This window comes from Pteronotus mesoamericanus, unplaced genomic scaffold (assembly GCF_021234165.1).
Source record: "Pteronotus mesoamericanus isolate MK-2021 breed Mesoamerican mustached bat unplaced genomic scaffold, CSHL_Meso_final contig_130, whole genome shotgun sequence".
NCBI lineage: Eukaryota > Metazoa > Chordata > Mammalia > Chiroptera > Mormoopidae > Pteronotus > Pteronotus mesoamericanus.
In genome coordinates, this window is record NW_026555060.1 from 4,259,693 (window position 1) to 4,277,514 (window position 17,822).

General features: G+C 35.3%; 1 protein-coding gene and 1 pseudogene across 2 annotated transcripts in view; one reads left to right on the plus strand and one right to left on the minus strand.

The window, feature by feature from the left end:
• Positions 1 to 17,822, minus strand: part of RCHY1 (ring finger and CHY zinc finger domain containing 1) — a 22,446-nt gene continuing 4,624 nt past the window's right edge. The window contains exons 2-9 of one of the 2 annotated variants that reach the window (XM_054591606.1): positions 17,261 to 17,380; positions 16,901 to 17,016; positions 5,925 to 6,003; positions 4,142 to 4,186; positions 3,976 to 4,034; positions 3,858 to 3,884; positions 2,875 to 2,995; positions 7 to 619 (exon numbers count right to left, since the gene is read on the minus strand). In XM_054591606.1, coding sequence (XP_054447581.1) covers positions 491 to 619; positions 2,875 to 2,995; positions 3,858 to 3,884; positions 3,976 to 4,034; positions 4,142 to 4,186; positions 5,925 to 6,003; positions 16,901 to 17,016; positions 17,261 to 17,380 — 696 coding nt within the window. In that variant the 3' untranslated portion in view covers positions 7 to 490. Of the gene's footprint in view, positions 620 to 2,874; positions 2,996 to 3,857; positions 3,885 to 3,975; positions 4,035 to 4,141; positions 4,187 to 5,924; positions 6,004 to 16,900; positions 17,017 to 17,260; positions 17,381 to 17,822 lie in introns of those variants that run through there. The other variant, XM_054591617.1, reaches the window with a different exon arrangement.
• Positions 11,528 to 12,179, plus strand: LOC129085296 (rRNA-processing protein FCF1 homolog; annotated as a pseudogene).

Consider the following 17,822-nt stretch of genomic DNA (forward strand, 5'->3'; position numbering starts at 1 on the left):
TAAAGATCTAAAGGACTGTCTTAGAAAATTCTAAAGCATATGTAATTAGACTTTAACAGTAAGATAGAACATATTCTTATTATAGTAACAGCCCTTAAAAAGTCAGGAATAATACTGAGAAATAAGTACAGTTCTGTCAAACTAGAAATGAATTCCGCATGCACAGTGCCACTTAAAGCAAAGCTACATGAAAGTATAACATATTTCTATGGATGTGAATTTCAGTGGCAACATCATTGGCTTCCAAATAACTGACACTAAAGGAATTTTCAATCAAAACACAAGTGCAGTGGCTTTCATTAAATATAGAGTTATGACATATAAAGAGACCCTGAATCATTAAGTGTTTGTAATATGACTTTATGCTGTGACACTAGTACAAAACACATCAACTCTAATGCATAGATTTGGACACATGATGACAACAGGATACTAAATATAGCCTTTTTCTATTGGAAAATGCTGAGCTTTCCAGTGCAGTACAGGCTGGTCACTGCTGATCCAGTGAAATTCTACAACCTCCAGCTTGAGCAGTATTGTAGGATTCACAAATATTACACTTCATGCCTAATATATGGAACTGGACTGTAGATCTTCCATTGCAATCATTACAGAGAATCTAAAAAGAGAAGAGATAAATTCGAATTAAATATATTAAATCTTATAGAAAGTGACACTTGTCTGCTCAAAAACAATTCCTCAAAAATTATACTGAAGATGTGAAAATACATGCATATATAAGCCTAAACATTTCTGTAAGTGGGAATACCCTTTTTTTGTTGTTATTCACCGAAAGCTCTGAGGCTACTTTGAATTGAGAATGAAAATGTGGATTTGAGCCAAGAAGTCTAATTTAAAATCACTCCCAAGTAGTATATAAATAGTACTAGAATGAAAATTAACATAGGCATAATCAGATCATCGTCTATATAGATGCTCTGAGATTTATAATAGGCTTACATCCTGATAAACCCATTGTAAGTTAATACTGTAAGTCAAAAATGCATGTAGTACACCTAACCTACTGGACATCATGGCTTAGCCTAGATGTCTTCTACTGAATATGTATTGCTTTTACCACCTTAAAGTTGAAACAGCATAAGTCAAACCATCATAAGTCCAAGAGCATCTGTACATATAATTCAAAATAACATACATGAATTTTATTATTTTCACTGACAGAAAATTATGTTAGTTAATAAAACAAGTGTTTACATACTTATAACACTTTTGCTTATTTTTTAGGTTTTTTTGATTGTTTTGTTTTTGCAGTGGAGAAATTAGTCACTTTATTGCTAGAATCACGCAAGGAGAATGGGAAAGCTATTGCTCAACAAAAGCCCAAACTCCTCGATGGCTCACAATCAGAGGGTTTTAAGGAGTTAGGGAGAACAAGTGTCCTGAAGCACTACCAGATCAAGTTTTACTGGAGACACTTGGAACTTGACCATTTATGGTAAGGGACTTCAGCACCATATCTTCCTGGACAGTAAACCCTCCGCTTCTTTAAGTTTATACACTAAATTCCTAGTCTTCTAGGTTCAGGAATGAATTAAAGTTCAAAAGTAGTTCCTAAAATCGAACAACGAAAAGCTTTAGGCTCATCCCTAAAATGCCAATAAGATGCCACTTTAGGAATTCATCTTCTCTAGTACTGACATCCTGAAAAATAAAAAGGTATTCACCTAAAAACCAATCAATATGATGTGAGAAAAGCATTAGCTTTGGAATAGTCACACCATAATAAGCAGAAAAACTTCCAAATTTATTCTAAATTATAATTTGGAGAACAATTCTTTGAGGAATATAATCTAAATGTAAAGAATAGATGAGTGGTTTCCCAGAGCTAGTGAATTGGGGAATGACTGCTAGTGAGCACAGGGTTTCTTTCTGGAGAGATGAAAATATTCTAAAATCGATGGTGATGATGTTGGTACAACTCCAAGAATATACTAAAAGTGCTGAATTGTAAATTTTAAAAGGAGGAGTTGTATGGTATGTGAATTACATCTTAGTAAGGCTGTTATTTAAAAAAGTCATCTACATGGAACATAGCACACTGCAGCCTCGAGTAAAACATCACATGAATATCAGTTAGTCATCCAAAAGTGATCATTGACATTCATTGTCCACATGAATTATAAAAATGCCCCACTGTGAATAAAAAATAATAATAATTTTATTTGGCTTTCATAAATGTTTCTGATCCTTTTATATGTAAGTATCTGAACTAAACTGATGGTGTTTATAAAATCTGGATGTCCAAAAGTCATTACAGAACCAGAAAGCTATTCTAATTGTTCTAATTCTGACCTGTAACTCAATATACTCTGCTGAGAATAGACAGTAGCACGTCTCAACAGAGAAAAGGCGATTATTCTACATAGGGCAAAAGGCAGAGAAAACTTCTATATTTTATGTTGCAGGCTAATAAGAGCAAATTTTAAAAGTCTAAGATAGATTGAACAGGGTTTTTAAATATTAAAAGGCATAAGTGATCTTCAAAAATCAGGAAACATATTTGTGTGAAGTAAATTTAAAATAACTGAAAATGAAACAAGAAACCAATAATTCACCTCTAATCAGTTACATTACTGACTGATTCTGGCAAGTGTAAATGATTCAGAATAAAGTTTGTGTCTGCCACCTAGTGTTGAGAAGAACTGCACAAAGTTATTCATATAACTACTTTTCCTGGTCTTTTAAGTTCAAAGTAACAAAAACTTAAAGATTATTTTGTCCATCCATCCATCAATCACCACACTGGCATCTATGCCAAAGCAGTATTTTTTAGACAGATTTGATCAAAAGGACAATAAGAAACAGGAATATCAACAAGGAACTTGAAAAGTTTTCAGCATTGGTTCTACTCACATCTACAGTCATGTTCTGATATTCTGATGGCATAGGAGTCTGCGCTACCTCATCATCCAGCTGTCTCCAGTACCTAGTCATATCTATAGCAGAGTGCATACATAATGGGCATCTGTAACCTCTAGAAGAGATAGAAAGGTTATTTTCCAAACATTAAACTCAAGTATACAAGATACCAGCTAACTGGTACATGCACCGTCCAAGATAGGATGTTACAAACCTGGTAACTTTTATACTATAAAAGCTTTCAATTAAATCCTGGCATTTTTTAAACCTATTTCTTTTTTCTCACTTCTCTAAAATAAAGAGGAATTAGTCATAGTCTTTGTAGAATACACTTCGTATTTTAAAAACCAATTAAGCTGATTTTTAGCTAAACAATTTCAATTTCTGAATATATTCAAGTAAAGAGGACACTATATACCTTAAAATTTATTCACATATTATTTCCTAAACATTCTGATACAGTTTCCTTCTATCTGGTTATTATAAATCACAACTTCTTCTCATGAATTTACAGGGCCAAAATATATTTTACAGTCTCCTCTTTCCTGACTCTTCTTATCTCAATTTAACATCCTTCTGCCACAATAAGTCTCAGCTGTAGGTAATCTCATTACTAGCTTTCTCTGCAGGTCATTATACTGGACCAACATAATGACTTAACAGATTTTTGAGCAAAATGCCTCGGCATTTTTACAAAGCTAGAGCTGCCTCTAGCACAAACTGTGATCCCTGGTGAGTAAAGCCAGAAAAATCAAAGGTAAGGGTTTCAGTTTGGAAGAAGAGATAACATGGGTACAATGATGTAAGCCCTGTATCCCCCAAGATGTTTTGCCCAGTTTAACACTACTCATTTACCCTGCCCATCTGAGATAAATTGCATTATGCCCAACATATGCTGACAGCAATGAAAAAGAAAAAAAAAAACAAAAAACCCAGACATCTTACAATTATAACAGTTTTAAATCTCAAATACTCACTCTTTCAACATTTCTTCATAACACGTTCTGGAAAAAAAAATAACATTATTTCAATAAAACAAAAATTATTTCCACTATTTTCAAATATTTTGGAGATAAGAAACCAAAGTTACTTTACCTATGTAAAAGATGTCCACATGGCAAGACATGAGCAACAACACGAGATGTGTGAATGTCCTGTAAAAAGAAGTAAATGTTAGTGCTTACATGAAGACAATCTAAACAGCCAAGTATTTTCAATTCAAGAGAGGATATTTCCAAAGCAAAAAATATTCTAAGCTTACCTCCAAACATATTGGACAGTTCTGCCGGGAAACATTTTCAATACACTGTTTAAAAGAAAAATTCAAATTACAGAAAGTTTAATGAAATGTGAATAACAAATATAACAATATTATTAATAATAATAACTAACAAATAAAGGAAACAATATCAATTTACTAAAGATAGCATCAGACAAGAATGATTTAACTCTCACAACTAATTCAGGGTTGGCATATTACCCGAAACAATGAAATCATTCAATACATCTTAATTATTCATTGTATTCATTTTACAGATAAGGAAACTCAGTGAATGAAGACTTATCAAAATTGCAGAGATAATAATGTTTGGAACCTTTCTATTTTTTATGTGTTTTACTCAAAAGCTAATTACTTAATAATATTGATAATAACAGTTCATATTATTGAGATTTCACTATATGCCATATGCTAAGTTCATTACCTATACTAGCTTAATTCTCACAATTCTCAATGAAACAGACATAATTATCATCCCATTTTACAAATGAGGTACCTAAGGCCTAAAGAAACTAAGTAACTTCCAAAATCACATGCTTGTAAGAGATGGAACTACATCTTACAGCTCCAACAGGGTACCTCTAGGGTCTGAGTTCTTAACTTGACAAGACAGTGTCTGATTTGATGTGGGGAGGTTTGGGAAAGAACCAAGCTATGGATGATGCCCAGGTTTTTAAAGTGTTAGAGTAGACAGCGGGGCCACTTATTAATACGGACAGTAAGAGATAACTGAAAAGCAAAACAAAAATATTGTGAGAGAAAGTGTTCATAATTTTTGAAAGACAGCATAGCGTATCTTGCTATCACTTCAAACTCAAGTCTATACAACCAAACTCAACCCTTTTACCTCAAATTCATAATCTATTAAATAACCACCAAAAGCCAGGGCTTAAAACCTTGAGGGTCATTCTTACTCAGCCCCTTCTTCTTCCATTATACCTTGTCAGCATATCCCATATTGTCATTGTTCACTTCTTTCTCTTACCACTTTACTATTTTAGGTTAGTCATTACCTACTATCTATTTTAAAAACCCTCACTAGTCTCTCCATTCTCTAAATTCTTATATTAGATGACAAATGATAGTTTTTTACTTTTCCTAAGTAATGAAAAATGATTTTAAAGGGCCTGGGATCATGATATAATTGCTATATCCATATTAAAAATATTTGTCTAATTATGGAAGAAAATATAAAAATGTTTTCTGACTTGTCTTGGAATGCTGTGTGCTAACAGGGCACACTGCTCCATATTTCTGCTCTACTATGCATTTTAAAAGCTATTCTTAAAACTAATACCCATGATAAAAATCCCTGAGTCAATTTAGAAGTTGTCAACAATATCCTAATAGCTGATACAATTATTCTTAGATACTAAAAAAGGAATAGATCAGATATTGAGGCATATAGTTTAGAACATCTACTCTTTAACACTGCTTAAAAATAAAAAGTGACACAGTTGTTCTTGTTAATATTGAAAATTAAGACTCATAGATGGAGAACAGGATGACAGCTTGGGGGAGAGGAGAGAGAGGAAATGGAGGGATTGAGCAAAAAAGGAAAAAGAACTCCTGGGCATCGACAACAGTGTGGTGATTGCTGGGGGGAGGGAGTATAAGGGAATTAAATGGTAACGGAAAAATGATACTATAAAGATTAAATTTAAAAAAATAAAATAAAATTAGCATACTTCCAAACAGGATTTAAGCTGGTTTTGAAACACATTGTTAGTACTGTTAAAATTTATGTAATTTACATAACTAATACCTTGTGCTTTCCTTGGAGATTCATAGCTAGGCATAAGTTACATTTCAAACAGTGGAAAAAATCTTCCTTTGGACCAATCCTAAAAAAAACGTAAAAGTCGAAAAATTAGATTTTTTTTTAATATATTTTATTGATTATGCTATTACGGTTGTCCCAAGTTTTCCCCCTTTGGCCCTCTCTGCCCAGTAAACCCCACTCCCTTCGATATTCTCCCCCTTAGTTCATGTCCATGGGCCATGCATTTAAGTTCTTTGGCTTCTCTTTTTCGTATATTGTTCTTGCCATCCTACTATTTATTCTGTACCTACCAATTTATACTTCTTAATCCCTGCACTTTTTTCCCCCATTCTCCCCCTCCCCCTCCCAGATAGTAGGTAACCCTCCAAAGATCTCCATATCTATGATTCTGTTTCTGTACTGCTTGCTTGCTTAGTTTGCTTTTGAGGTTAAACTGTTGATAATTGTGAATCTGTTGCCATTTTAATGTTCATAGTTTTGATCTCCTTTTTCTTAAATAAGTCCCTTTAACATTTCATATAAGGGCTTGGTGATGATAAACTCCTTAATTTTTTTTCTTGCCTGGGAAGCTCTTTTTCTGTCCTTCCATTCTAAATCACAGCTTTGCTGGATAGAGTAATCTAGATTGTAGGTCCTTACTTTTCATCACTTTGAATACTTCTTGCCAGTCCCTTCCAGCCTGCGAAGTTTCTGTTGAGAAATCAGATGATAGTCTCTGGGAATAACATCTGTAGATAACTCTTTGCTTTTCTCTTCCTGCTTTTAAGATTCTCTTTATCTTTAACCTTCAACATTTTAATTATGTGTCTTAGTGTGGTCCTCTTTGTGTCCATCTTGTTTGAGCTTCTCTGCGCTTCTTAGACTTGTGTGTCTATTCCCTTCACCAAATTAAGGAAGTTTTCTTTCATTATTTTTTCAAACAAGTTTCAGTTTCTTGCTCTTTCTCTTCTCCTTCTGGCACCACTATGATTTGAATGTTGGTACATTTGAAGTTGCCCCAGAGGTTCCTGACCCTGTCCTCATTTTTTTGTATTCTTTTTTCTTCTTGCTGTTCTAATTCCACTTCTTTTCTTCCTTGTGTTCCAAATCATTGATTTGATTCTTGGCTTCATCCACTCCATTGTTGATTCCCTGTAAATTTTTATTTCACTTAGTGTAACCTTTAGTTCTGCCTGGTTCTTTTTTATGCTGTTGAAGTACCCAACAAGTTCCTTCAGCACGCTAATAACCAGTGTTTTGACCTCTGCATCTAATAGATTATCTCCATTTTGTTTAGTTCCTTTTCTGGAATTTTGTCCTGTTCTTTCATTTGGGCCATATTTCTTTGTCTCCTTATTTTGGTAGCCTCCCAGTGTTTGTTTTTATGTACTAGGTAGAGCTGCTTTGACTCCCTCTCTTAGTAGCATGGCCTAATGTACAAAAGTGCACCATAAGTTGGATGGGGTGGAGCTTTACATAATCGCCTGGGTGGGGCAACCCATGTGTACCTGGTTGGTGGAGTCCTAGATATGGTTTCACAGCTCTGTGGCTCTGTGTCAGGGAGGGCTCAGAAAAGGGACAACGGCTGCTATTTGGCCTCTGCCGTTTTGTCTGGGAGGAAGCTGTCTCCTGACACTCCCCCTGATGCCAGACACTTCAGCTTTTCCCTGTATGCCACTGGTGCCCTCAAGCTGCTGTCCTGGTGCTGGAGCCCAAAAGGAGTGAGTCTGCATAAGTCCTAAGTCCGTTGGGGACCCTTTAAAAGGAGACACCTGAAAAACCTGCAGTTTCTTCTGCCGCCCCAACCCCCACTGATTTTTATAGCCAGAAATTATGGGGACTTATCTTCCTGGCACTGGAACCCGGGGCTGGGTGGTATGGTTTGGGGTTGGGATCCCTCAATCATGAGATATCCCTCCCAATTTTAATCCACCACTCATGGGTGTGGAACTACCCATTCTACATATCTGCATCTCCACCCTTCCTACCCGTCTGAATGAATGTGACTTCTTTAATTGCTTGGTGGTTAGACTTCCATATAGCTCAGTTTTTCTGACAATTCTGGGTGATATCCGTATTGTAGCTGTAACTTTTGCTGTGTTTATACAAGGAAGCAAGCAAGCCATGTTTACCTATATCTCCTTGTTGACTGGAAGTCCAAAAGATTTAGTTTTTACTACATTGAGAATTTTTTCATCATAACACAGAGACAGCAGCACTTTAGACCAGGGTTTCTCTTTCTAGGCACTATTAACTATTTGGGCCAGATAATTCTTTTTGGTGGAAAACTAGCTTGTGCATTGTATGATATTTAGCAGCCAAAAGCAGAATACCTCACCTCCCAACCCAGCTTACCAACCAAAAATGTCCCCAGACATTGCTAAATATGCCCTGGATGGGGAGAGGGGGTGCAAAATCATCCCTGGTTGAAAACCACTATTTAGACTCTAATAATGATGGTGAAAATAATCACATATGCAATATCAGGTTATGGTTTTCATATGATGGTATCTAGATAAATGGTCTCACTCAAGAAAATGAATGAACAGTATATTTCTAAGAACAAAAAGAAATATAGTACCCTCATCTAGTTAGTTAATCAACAGAAAGGACTTCAATTCACATTATTTACTGAAAAGAACCTGGACCATCCCATTTTGCTAAAAGGATGTGTGATAGTATTCTTCCATCTTTTATAATGTTTATATACCAGAATTTACTTGATAAGGCTCATAAGTGGACAAATAAAGAAAAGTATATGTTTAAAGCCCTTGGAAAGAAACAGATAATGGAAAAGTTTATAGAACTGATCATCCTAAGAAGTGTTTATGACTAAAAATTTTTAAATATTTTTCTATATTGGAGCTAATAAGACAGTCACCTTTATTATTTTTTTTAATCTTCACCCAAAGTTATATTTATTGATTTTAGAGAAAAAGGAAGGGCAGGGAAAGAGAGACATGGATGTGAGGGAGAAACATTCATCGGTTGCCTCCCAAATGCATCCTGACCATGGATCAAACCCACTACCTAGGTATGTGCCCTGACCGTGAGTTGAACTGGCAACCTTTCGGTGTACAGGATGACACTCCAACCAACTGAGCCACTCAGCCAAGGTATTTCTGTTGTTTTTTTTTAAATACAGCCAACTTTAAACAACATTTTGAGCTCTCGAAGCTTACAAAAGCACTGAATTTGGCAATGCCAAAGTTCAGAAGTAATGATAAGCCAGAATCTATTTGTTACGTATTTGAGATCTGGAATCAGTACTGCATTTTGATGATACAAGTGCAAGAATAACCATAAGTAATTATAAGCTAGAAACTATGAGAATTGTATTCAAAACCTGGAAACAGTGACTCACAAAATGGACACAATACAAGATTCATACACGACAACTGACCAGTAAATAGTTACATTGAAAAGACACTGCCAAATTTAATACATATTATCTTCAAAACTAGAAAAATATTGAATGAAGTTTAGGTCTGCAATGTTTAAATTCTTATTAAAATTTCCAATGAAATTATTTTTATCACTTTTATTCTTACTTCTATATGCTATTTGTAAAAGGACTTATATGGTAAATGTTAATGACAAATTCTCCTCGTATACAGAGAAATCATAATACTGAAAACATTTTGTAAAAGATACACTGCCTTACACATCACTGGGCACCTATGGTATTCAAAGCACTCTCAGGTATAGAAATTTAAACTTTGAAAATATACTGACTCATGAAGCTTACTATATATTATATAGAATGGAATACGTATTTTACAGTCTCAACAACTTATGGAATACGTATTTTACAGTCTCAACAACTTAAAAGTCAATAAATAAACTATAAAATATGGTGATTCCTTGGTTATGATAGGGTAATTAAATGTTGTGTGCAGATGTGACGTACAAATAACACCGTACAACAAAAATTAACTGAAGCTCTTAAATGAAATAGATGAATCTTAGAAACAAGGCTCAATTTATTTAAAAGCCAAAGAATGTATATAGTATAATTTTTACAATAAGCAAAATTAAACATATATAGTAATTTCCACTCCACAATGATAAAGTAACTTATGTAGGACCATAACTCCTACTGAAAATTACAAAGCCTGGATTCAAAGAAAAAAAACAAGCTGTTTGAAAGTACTGAAGAGCAACTAAGGGCTAAAAGAGTCAATATCCCAAAGAAAAGGGAAATATACTGCGGCAAAGCCAATTGTCTGCTTCTTCCTCCTTGCAGGATTTGCAATTCAACTGTGCAGTAAGAAGCTGAAAACAAGCTAAGAAGCAAGCAACAGGTAAGAGAGTAAGAAATGAAATACTGTAAATCCTCTAGCAGTTCCCCTGTGCTAGGAAGGCCAAAAGTAGAGTCCAGGTCGTACCACAAAAAAAAAAAAAAAAAAAAAAAAAAACCGCTGGTAAACACCCCAGGCTTTTTTTAGTCAAGACCCCCAAGGGACCATGTCCCAGAAGCCTGAGTGTAAGGGAAAACAAAATAGAACAGGATTTAGAAAAATGTAGCCTCTAATTATCTGAATCCTTAATTGGATTAAGGTGGTTTATCCTTATATTAACTGCCTACCATAAGAAAACTAAACTGTCTTTGCAAAATAATAGTATCCAGAAGTTATACAATTTTTTTACATGCTCTAACTAAAACAACTATCAAGCATACCAAAAAGCAAAACCAAAGAATCAAACACCAAGGGAGAAAAAAACAAAAAACAGAACAGACCCATAGGTAATGAAGATATTGGAGTTATCAGATACAGCCTTTAAATGATCTGCAATTAATATGCTCAAGAAAAAAAAAAGTGAAGAATTTCATCTAAGAACTGGAAACTTTCACAGGGGGGAATTTTTAAAAAGTAAATTCTATAATTTAAAGAAAACCTAAATTGAAAACCTCCACAAATTTAACAGCAGATTAAACACAGTAGAACAGAGATGTAGAAGAAACATTAGTAGAAACTACTCAATTTAAGCATGAAGGAAAAAAAAACAATAACATAGAAAAGAGATTAACAGAAATATGGGACATAGTGAAAAGGTCTGTACCTGGGATCCTAAAAGAGGTAAAGAATGGGGCAGAAACATTATCTGAAGATAATTAGCTGGCTAAGAATATTTCAAAAAACATTATGTGGCCAAGAACATTTGAAAACTGACAAAAGACATCAAGCTACAGATTCAAGAAATTCTACAAACTGCAAGAGAGATAAATATTACACACACCTGAACGCACCATGAGGAAACTACTACAAATTAATGACTTGAAAACATTGAGAGGGACATAAAATACAGATTACCTTCAATAAGGCAATAATAATCCTGACAGATGACATACATAGAAACCACTGCACCAGAATATCTTTAACGTGCTGAAAGAAGCCATCAACTTAGAATTCTACACCCAGCAAAGATAAAATTTTTAAATGAAGGCAAAACAAAGCATTTCCAAAGAGACAAAAAATTGAATTTGTCACCAGCAGAATCTCACTAAAAGTCATACTAAAGAGAATTCTTCAAGCAGAAGGAAAATAATTCCAAAGATAAAATAGAAGAGAGAGACTTCAGTCAAGATAATGGTGTAGATAAACACGGTACTCACATCCTCCCACAACCGTATTAAAATTACAACTAGAATTCCGGAAGAAATAAGAGTGCGGCGTGATCATGGGCAAGCAAAAGAAAACAAGGAAATAAGAGACCATGAAGCGAATGCTTAGTCTGAGAGATCAGAGGCTTAAAGAAAAGGATAGATTAAAACCTAAAAAGAAGGAAAAGAAAGATCCTAGTGCACTCAAGGAAAGAGAAGTTCCCCAATACTCTTCCTGCTTATTCTTCCAATATAACACACACTGGGCCCACGTTACCACATCCTGGTTGATACCAACTTTATCAATTTTTCCATTAAGGCTAAACTGGACTTAGTGCAGTCAATGATGGACTGTCTCTATGCCAAGTGTATCCCTTGTAAAACTGACTGTGTAATGGCTGAAATCGAAAAACTGGGGCAGAAGTATCAAGTGACTCTAAGGATGGCCAACCTATGCAGATGACTGTTTAGTACAGAGAGTAACTCAGCACAAGTGTTACATTGTGGCCACAGTTGACCTGAACCTTAAACGGAGAATCAGGAAGATCCCTGGAGTTCCCATCATGTACATTTCTAATCATAGACACAACATTGAGCGGATGCCAGATGATTATGGAGCCCCTCGGTTCTAATACTTAAAAGACAAACTTCCTCTACTTTCCTTCAACCAACTGTCTCTGTTGCCAGCATATTAAACCTGCTACAGAATGAGTTATTATTGCTCCACTCACCCACTTGCTGTTATGAGCTAAGTATAGTTAAATGCACTCACTTTTTGATGTTGTTTTGAAAATGATATTTTGTATCATTTTAATATCTGTTACCTCTATAAATCAGATGACTGCTCACAAATAAATAAATAAAATTACAACTAAACTACAGAACAACCATCATTCAGGACTGCTGGAAACTTAGCTGAAGTCCCTCCTACAACTCAGGATTTAAAAAAGCCATATCAAGACTGGTAAGAAGAGGCAGAGAACAACCTGGTCCCACATCTACGTGGCAGATAAAAATCAGGAAGGATATCTTGGCTGCAGAGGTCCCCCACCACCAAAGAATGAGGGTTCCCAGCCCCACACCAGGCCCCCCAGCCCAGGGTTCCAGTGATGGGAAGGTAAGTCCCCATAACTTCCTAAGTAAAAACCAATGGAAACTGAGGCTGAGTGAGGACGGCTTCTGGAGTCCTAGGCAATTCCCCTTAAAGGGCCCACACAGACTTACTGTGACTCACTCCTTCTGAGTTCCTGAGCTGGGGTAGCAGCTCTTAAGGCACCAGAGACATATGGGGAGGAAATGAAGTGTCTGGCATCAGAGCAAGAGCTGGAGAGCAGCTTTCCCCCAGATAAAAGTGCAGGCTGAGGCCACTTTTTCCTTTGATGAGCCCTCCCCCCAGAGTTGGCAGGTGGGCGCCATATCTGAGTCTCCATCCATTTGACCATCACTGTTTGCCCTGCCCATTTGCCCTGCCCTGGTGATTCCCTGTGACACCGCCCCACCAAACTTGCAGGCCCACCTACCACCCACGCTGTTTCCAGTGGCTTTTCTATATGAATGGCCTGTCTGGACTCCCACTTCAGGTTTTACTAAAGTCTCTCAAACAAGCAGCACCTGGCTTCAGCATGCCCTGTACCTCTCAATAACTGGCTCCAGGCCAGGCACGAGCAGCAGCCAGCCATGTTTCACAGCCTGGCTTCTCCTGGGCACCTACAAACCCAGCAAAAATGGCAGGTAGCTGCAGATCACTTTGTAGCTCAAGCCAGGTGGCCCTGGACAGAACACTGGCAGCAGCTTACCTTGGCTTGTACCTCCCAGGAGGTCCCAGAACCAGGGCACCTGGTGGACATCTTCAGAACACTATGAAACACCACCAAGTCACCTCCACAATGACATATGCAAGCAGCAGACTCGGCAAGCACCAAGCCCTGCTGAAATAAGTCCTTTTCTGTGGCACAGGCCCCTGCACAGATGATCCTACACAGCTGCCAGTGTTGTAGCCAGTACTTACAGCTGACTGTCCCCCCAGCAACATGCCAACAACAATCAAGGCTCAACTACAAGCGGAGGGTATACACAGCTCCCACGAGGGGCAAACCTCAAGTGCCCAACTTGGGTGATTGGATCCTACAGAATGCCTCCTACATTAGGCCACTCTCTCAAGCCTGGGAGATGTAGCAGCTCGACCTAATACACAGAAATAAAGACAGAGAGACTACCAAAATGAAAAGACAAAGAAACATATCCCAAACGAAAGAGCAGAACAGAACTAGAGGGAAAAAAGTAAACAAAATGGAGAAAAGGAATCTACTACTAGATGTAAATTTCAAAACCCTGGTGATAAGGATGTTCACTGAGAACTTCAACAGCATAGGAAAAAAAACAGTCAGAAATGAAGGATACACTAACTAAAATGAAGAATAATTTGCAGGAAAAAACAGTAAACTAGATGAAGCCAAGAATCAAATCAGCAATTTGGAATATAAGGAAGCAAAAAAAAAAAAAATACCTAATCAAAAAAGCAAAAAGATAAAAAAATACAGAAAAAGAAGGCAGTGTAAGGAGTCTCTGGGACAACTCAAGTGTACCAACATTCACATTATGGGGCTGCCAGAAGGAGGAGAGAGCAAGAAATTGAAAACCTGTTAAAAAACATAATGACAGAAAATTTCCCTAACTTAGTGAAAGAAACAGATATGCAGGTCCAGGAAGCATAGACAGTTCCAAACAAAAAATAAGATGAACCCAAAGAGACCCTCACTAAGACACATCATAATTAAAATGCAAAAGATTAAAGACAGAGAGAATCTTAAAAGCAGCAAGAGAAAAGCAGTTAAGTTACCCCACAGAGGAGCTCCCATAAGGCTATCAGTTAATTTCTCAACAGAAACTTTGCAGGCCAGAAGAGATTGGCAACAAACGTATTAAAAGTGATATAAAGCAGGGACCTACAACCAAGATCACTCAGCAAAGCTATCATTTAGAATCAAAGGACATATAAAGAGCTCCCCAGACAAGGAAAAGCTAAAGGAGTTCCTCATCACAAAACCAGTATTACATGAAATGTGGAAGAGTGTCTTTAAGAAGAAGAAAAAGGCCCTGACTGGTGTGACTCCATGAATTGAGCACCGGCCTGCGAACCAAAGGGTCACTGGTTTGATTCCCAATCAGGGCACATGCTTGGGTTGCAGGCCAGGTCCCCAGTAGGGGAAGTGAGAGAGCTAACCACACATTGATGTTTCTCTCCCTCTCTCTCTCCTTCCCTTCCCCTCTCTCTAAAAATAATCTTTAAAAAAATAGATCAAAAATATAAGATGACAATAAATACATATTTATCAACTAATGAATCTAAAAAAAAGAACAAAATAAATGAAGCAGAACAAAACACTCATAGATATAGAAAACACTTTTGACTGCCACCAGGTAGAAGGAGGGCTGGGGGCAGAGGTGGAAAAGGTGATGGGTTAAATAGTATGAACTGGTTGTTACAGAATAGTGACAGGGATGTAAAGTACAGTATATAAAATACAGTCAATAATATTCTAATAACTATGTTTGGTGTCAGATGGGTACTAGATTTATAGGGATAATCACTTAGTAAGTTGCATAATGTCTAATCACTGGGGTATACATCTGAAAATAATATAATATTGTATGTGAACTGTAATTAAAAAACAAAAAATGATTTAAATTTAAAAAAAGGATGCAGAAAGGACAGAAAACAATTGAAATTGTAAATACATAGGTTAATATAAGAGTGTACTGACTGCTAAAAACAATGTTTTATAGAGTTTAAAATACACATAGATTAAAGTACAGGACAACAATAGCATGTAAATCCTCTTAGTGTTTAAGGTTCTTGCAATGTCCAGGAAATGATAAACATATTACATGAGTAAGCCAAGGATGTATATGATAATTTATAAGATTAAACACTAAGAATTTAATGGAAGAAAGTACAATAAGTTTACAGAGAATAAAAATAAAAAAGGCTGATTAATCCAAAAGAAGGCAAGAAAGGAGAGAGAAAAAAAAAGACAAATAGGTAGATACTTCAGCAACAGAAAACACTAAAATTGTAAACTGAAATAAATATAATTAATGGACTAAATATTTTATTAAAAACATCAGTCTTTATAAAACTCAATAAAAACATAAAACTATTATATTCTGCTTCCAAGATACACAGCTGAAATGCAAATATACAAAATGTTTGAAAATAAAAAATGAAAAAGCATATACAAGCAAAAATTAATCAAAAGAAAGGTGATATACAGTGGATCTTAAGGCAGGACACATTACTAGAGATAAAACAGGCATATAATAAATAAAAGTGTCAATCATCAAGGAAAATATAGCAGTTCTATGTAAGCAATTAATATTGCCTTAAAATACATAAAACAAAACATTTTCCATTTATGGAAACATAATTTTATAAATGATTCCATTTATAAAAAGTACAAAAAATTAGGAGAGTGGTTACCTTGCAGGAGTGTAATGACTTAGGGCAAAAGGCAGTCTACTAAGCTATTATGAATATTCTACCTTTTTAAATTTGGGTAGTGGTTAAAAGAGTATATTCATAAGCAAACTCATAATGCTTTTTGTTTATGGTTTCTGCATCTTTCAGTATGTTTGCTATACTTCCTTAAAAACAAACTATAAAATAAAGCAAGAAAGTGATTTAAAATATTCAAAACAGCAATTATTTCCAATGGGAAAAAAGAGAAAGGATTGACATAGAACATTAAGATTATCAACAATATTAGTAACCTACTATTTCTTAAACTGAGTGGGTTTTTTTGTTTATTACTATACTTCAAAACATAAACGGTGCATACATGCTTTTGTATAATTCTAATATATACTTCAGGATTTTTTAGAAAGAAAAAAATTCCTATATACCAACATGTCAATAGTAGCTTGTCAGTGGCTGGTTGGATTGTAGGCTCTTTTTTCCTCTACTTTTCCATATTCCCTGACTTTTATCAAAACTTTTGAAAATCTTTTTAAAAACTAATTTTAAAAAGGAAAAATTCTCCCTAATTTTTTACCTCAGTTGCCTGCAAATCACTTCATATACAAGCATATTTTATATCCCAAAGTTAAAATGTTAAATAGCCACACAATAGTTGGTGGGCTAATTAAATGATTATTACAAAAGAACCACGAAGAAACCTTTTAGAATGGAAAATTTTTTTACCTTGATTGTGTTGGCAGTAACATAGATATAAATATTAGTCAAAATTTACTGAACTAGACACTTAAAATGCATGCACTTTATTAGATATAAATTTTACTCCAATAAAGTTGATTTTTAAAAACTATTATTGTCCAGATACATTAGAATTAGAAAAGAACATTTTACATACAGTACCTACAAATTCCACAGTTTTCACAATGATACTGCTTCTTGTCTTTGTCAAACAGATGACATATATTGCAATAATATTCTCCAAACAATGTGCTACATTCTTCACAAGTCTGTTGGGCCTAAAAAAAAGGGCACATATAATTAAAAATTGGGATTAATTTACCAAAACATTTTGAATTACTATTTGAATATCCAAAATTTATGTTAAAGTTATGCAGTTCTAACAAGTTTTTAAACATTTTAAATCAAAGGTATTGCCTACTCTGAGAGTTGTCTTACTTAGCAATACTCAATTGAATTTTTAAACCACTTCAATAAAAATTTTTTAAAAACAAAGAAAATAGAAATGTGATGAAATCTTACATGTTGAATTTTTTCACAGTTTATGCACTGCACTTCCTTTACTTTAAAGCGATCTAGCTGATGATCTTCCTTGTTATCATGACATAACCGGCAAGTATACAACTTGTCACAGCAAGGTGCCTAATGCCCAGGGGGGGAAGAAAAAAAAAGAGTTAAAAAAAGCAAGAGAAGACAAGTGTGCAATGCAGAAAGAAATCTTCCTCCTCTTCCTCCTGAAACAAGGCCAAAGACTACAACAAATGGATTTGTTGGGTAAGCTCATCCTAAGCGTAACTATTTCACTGTTTCTTGGTATATTTTAACTGTTCTCTTCAATACCCATATGTCTGTATGAAGTTGAACACAACCTTGCCATTAAAAACAAAACAATCATGATGGATAGAAATCCCTAGACTGAAAAACTAATCCTGCAACATCCTAAACTCATTCTTTGCCTAAATAGCAAGCCACCAACCTCTTCTTAGAGATTCCCAGATAAATTCATCTACTTACTTCAATCCCTAAACATTAAATATTATAAAGATTGTATGTTCACTTGTGTTTATTAATCATTAACTATATG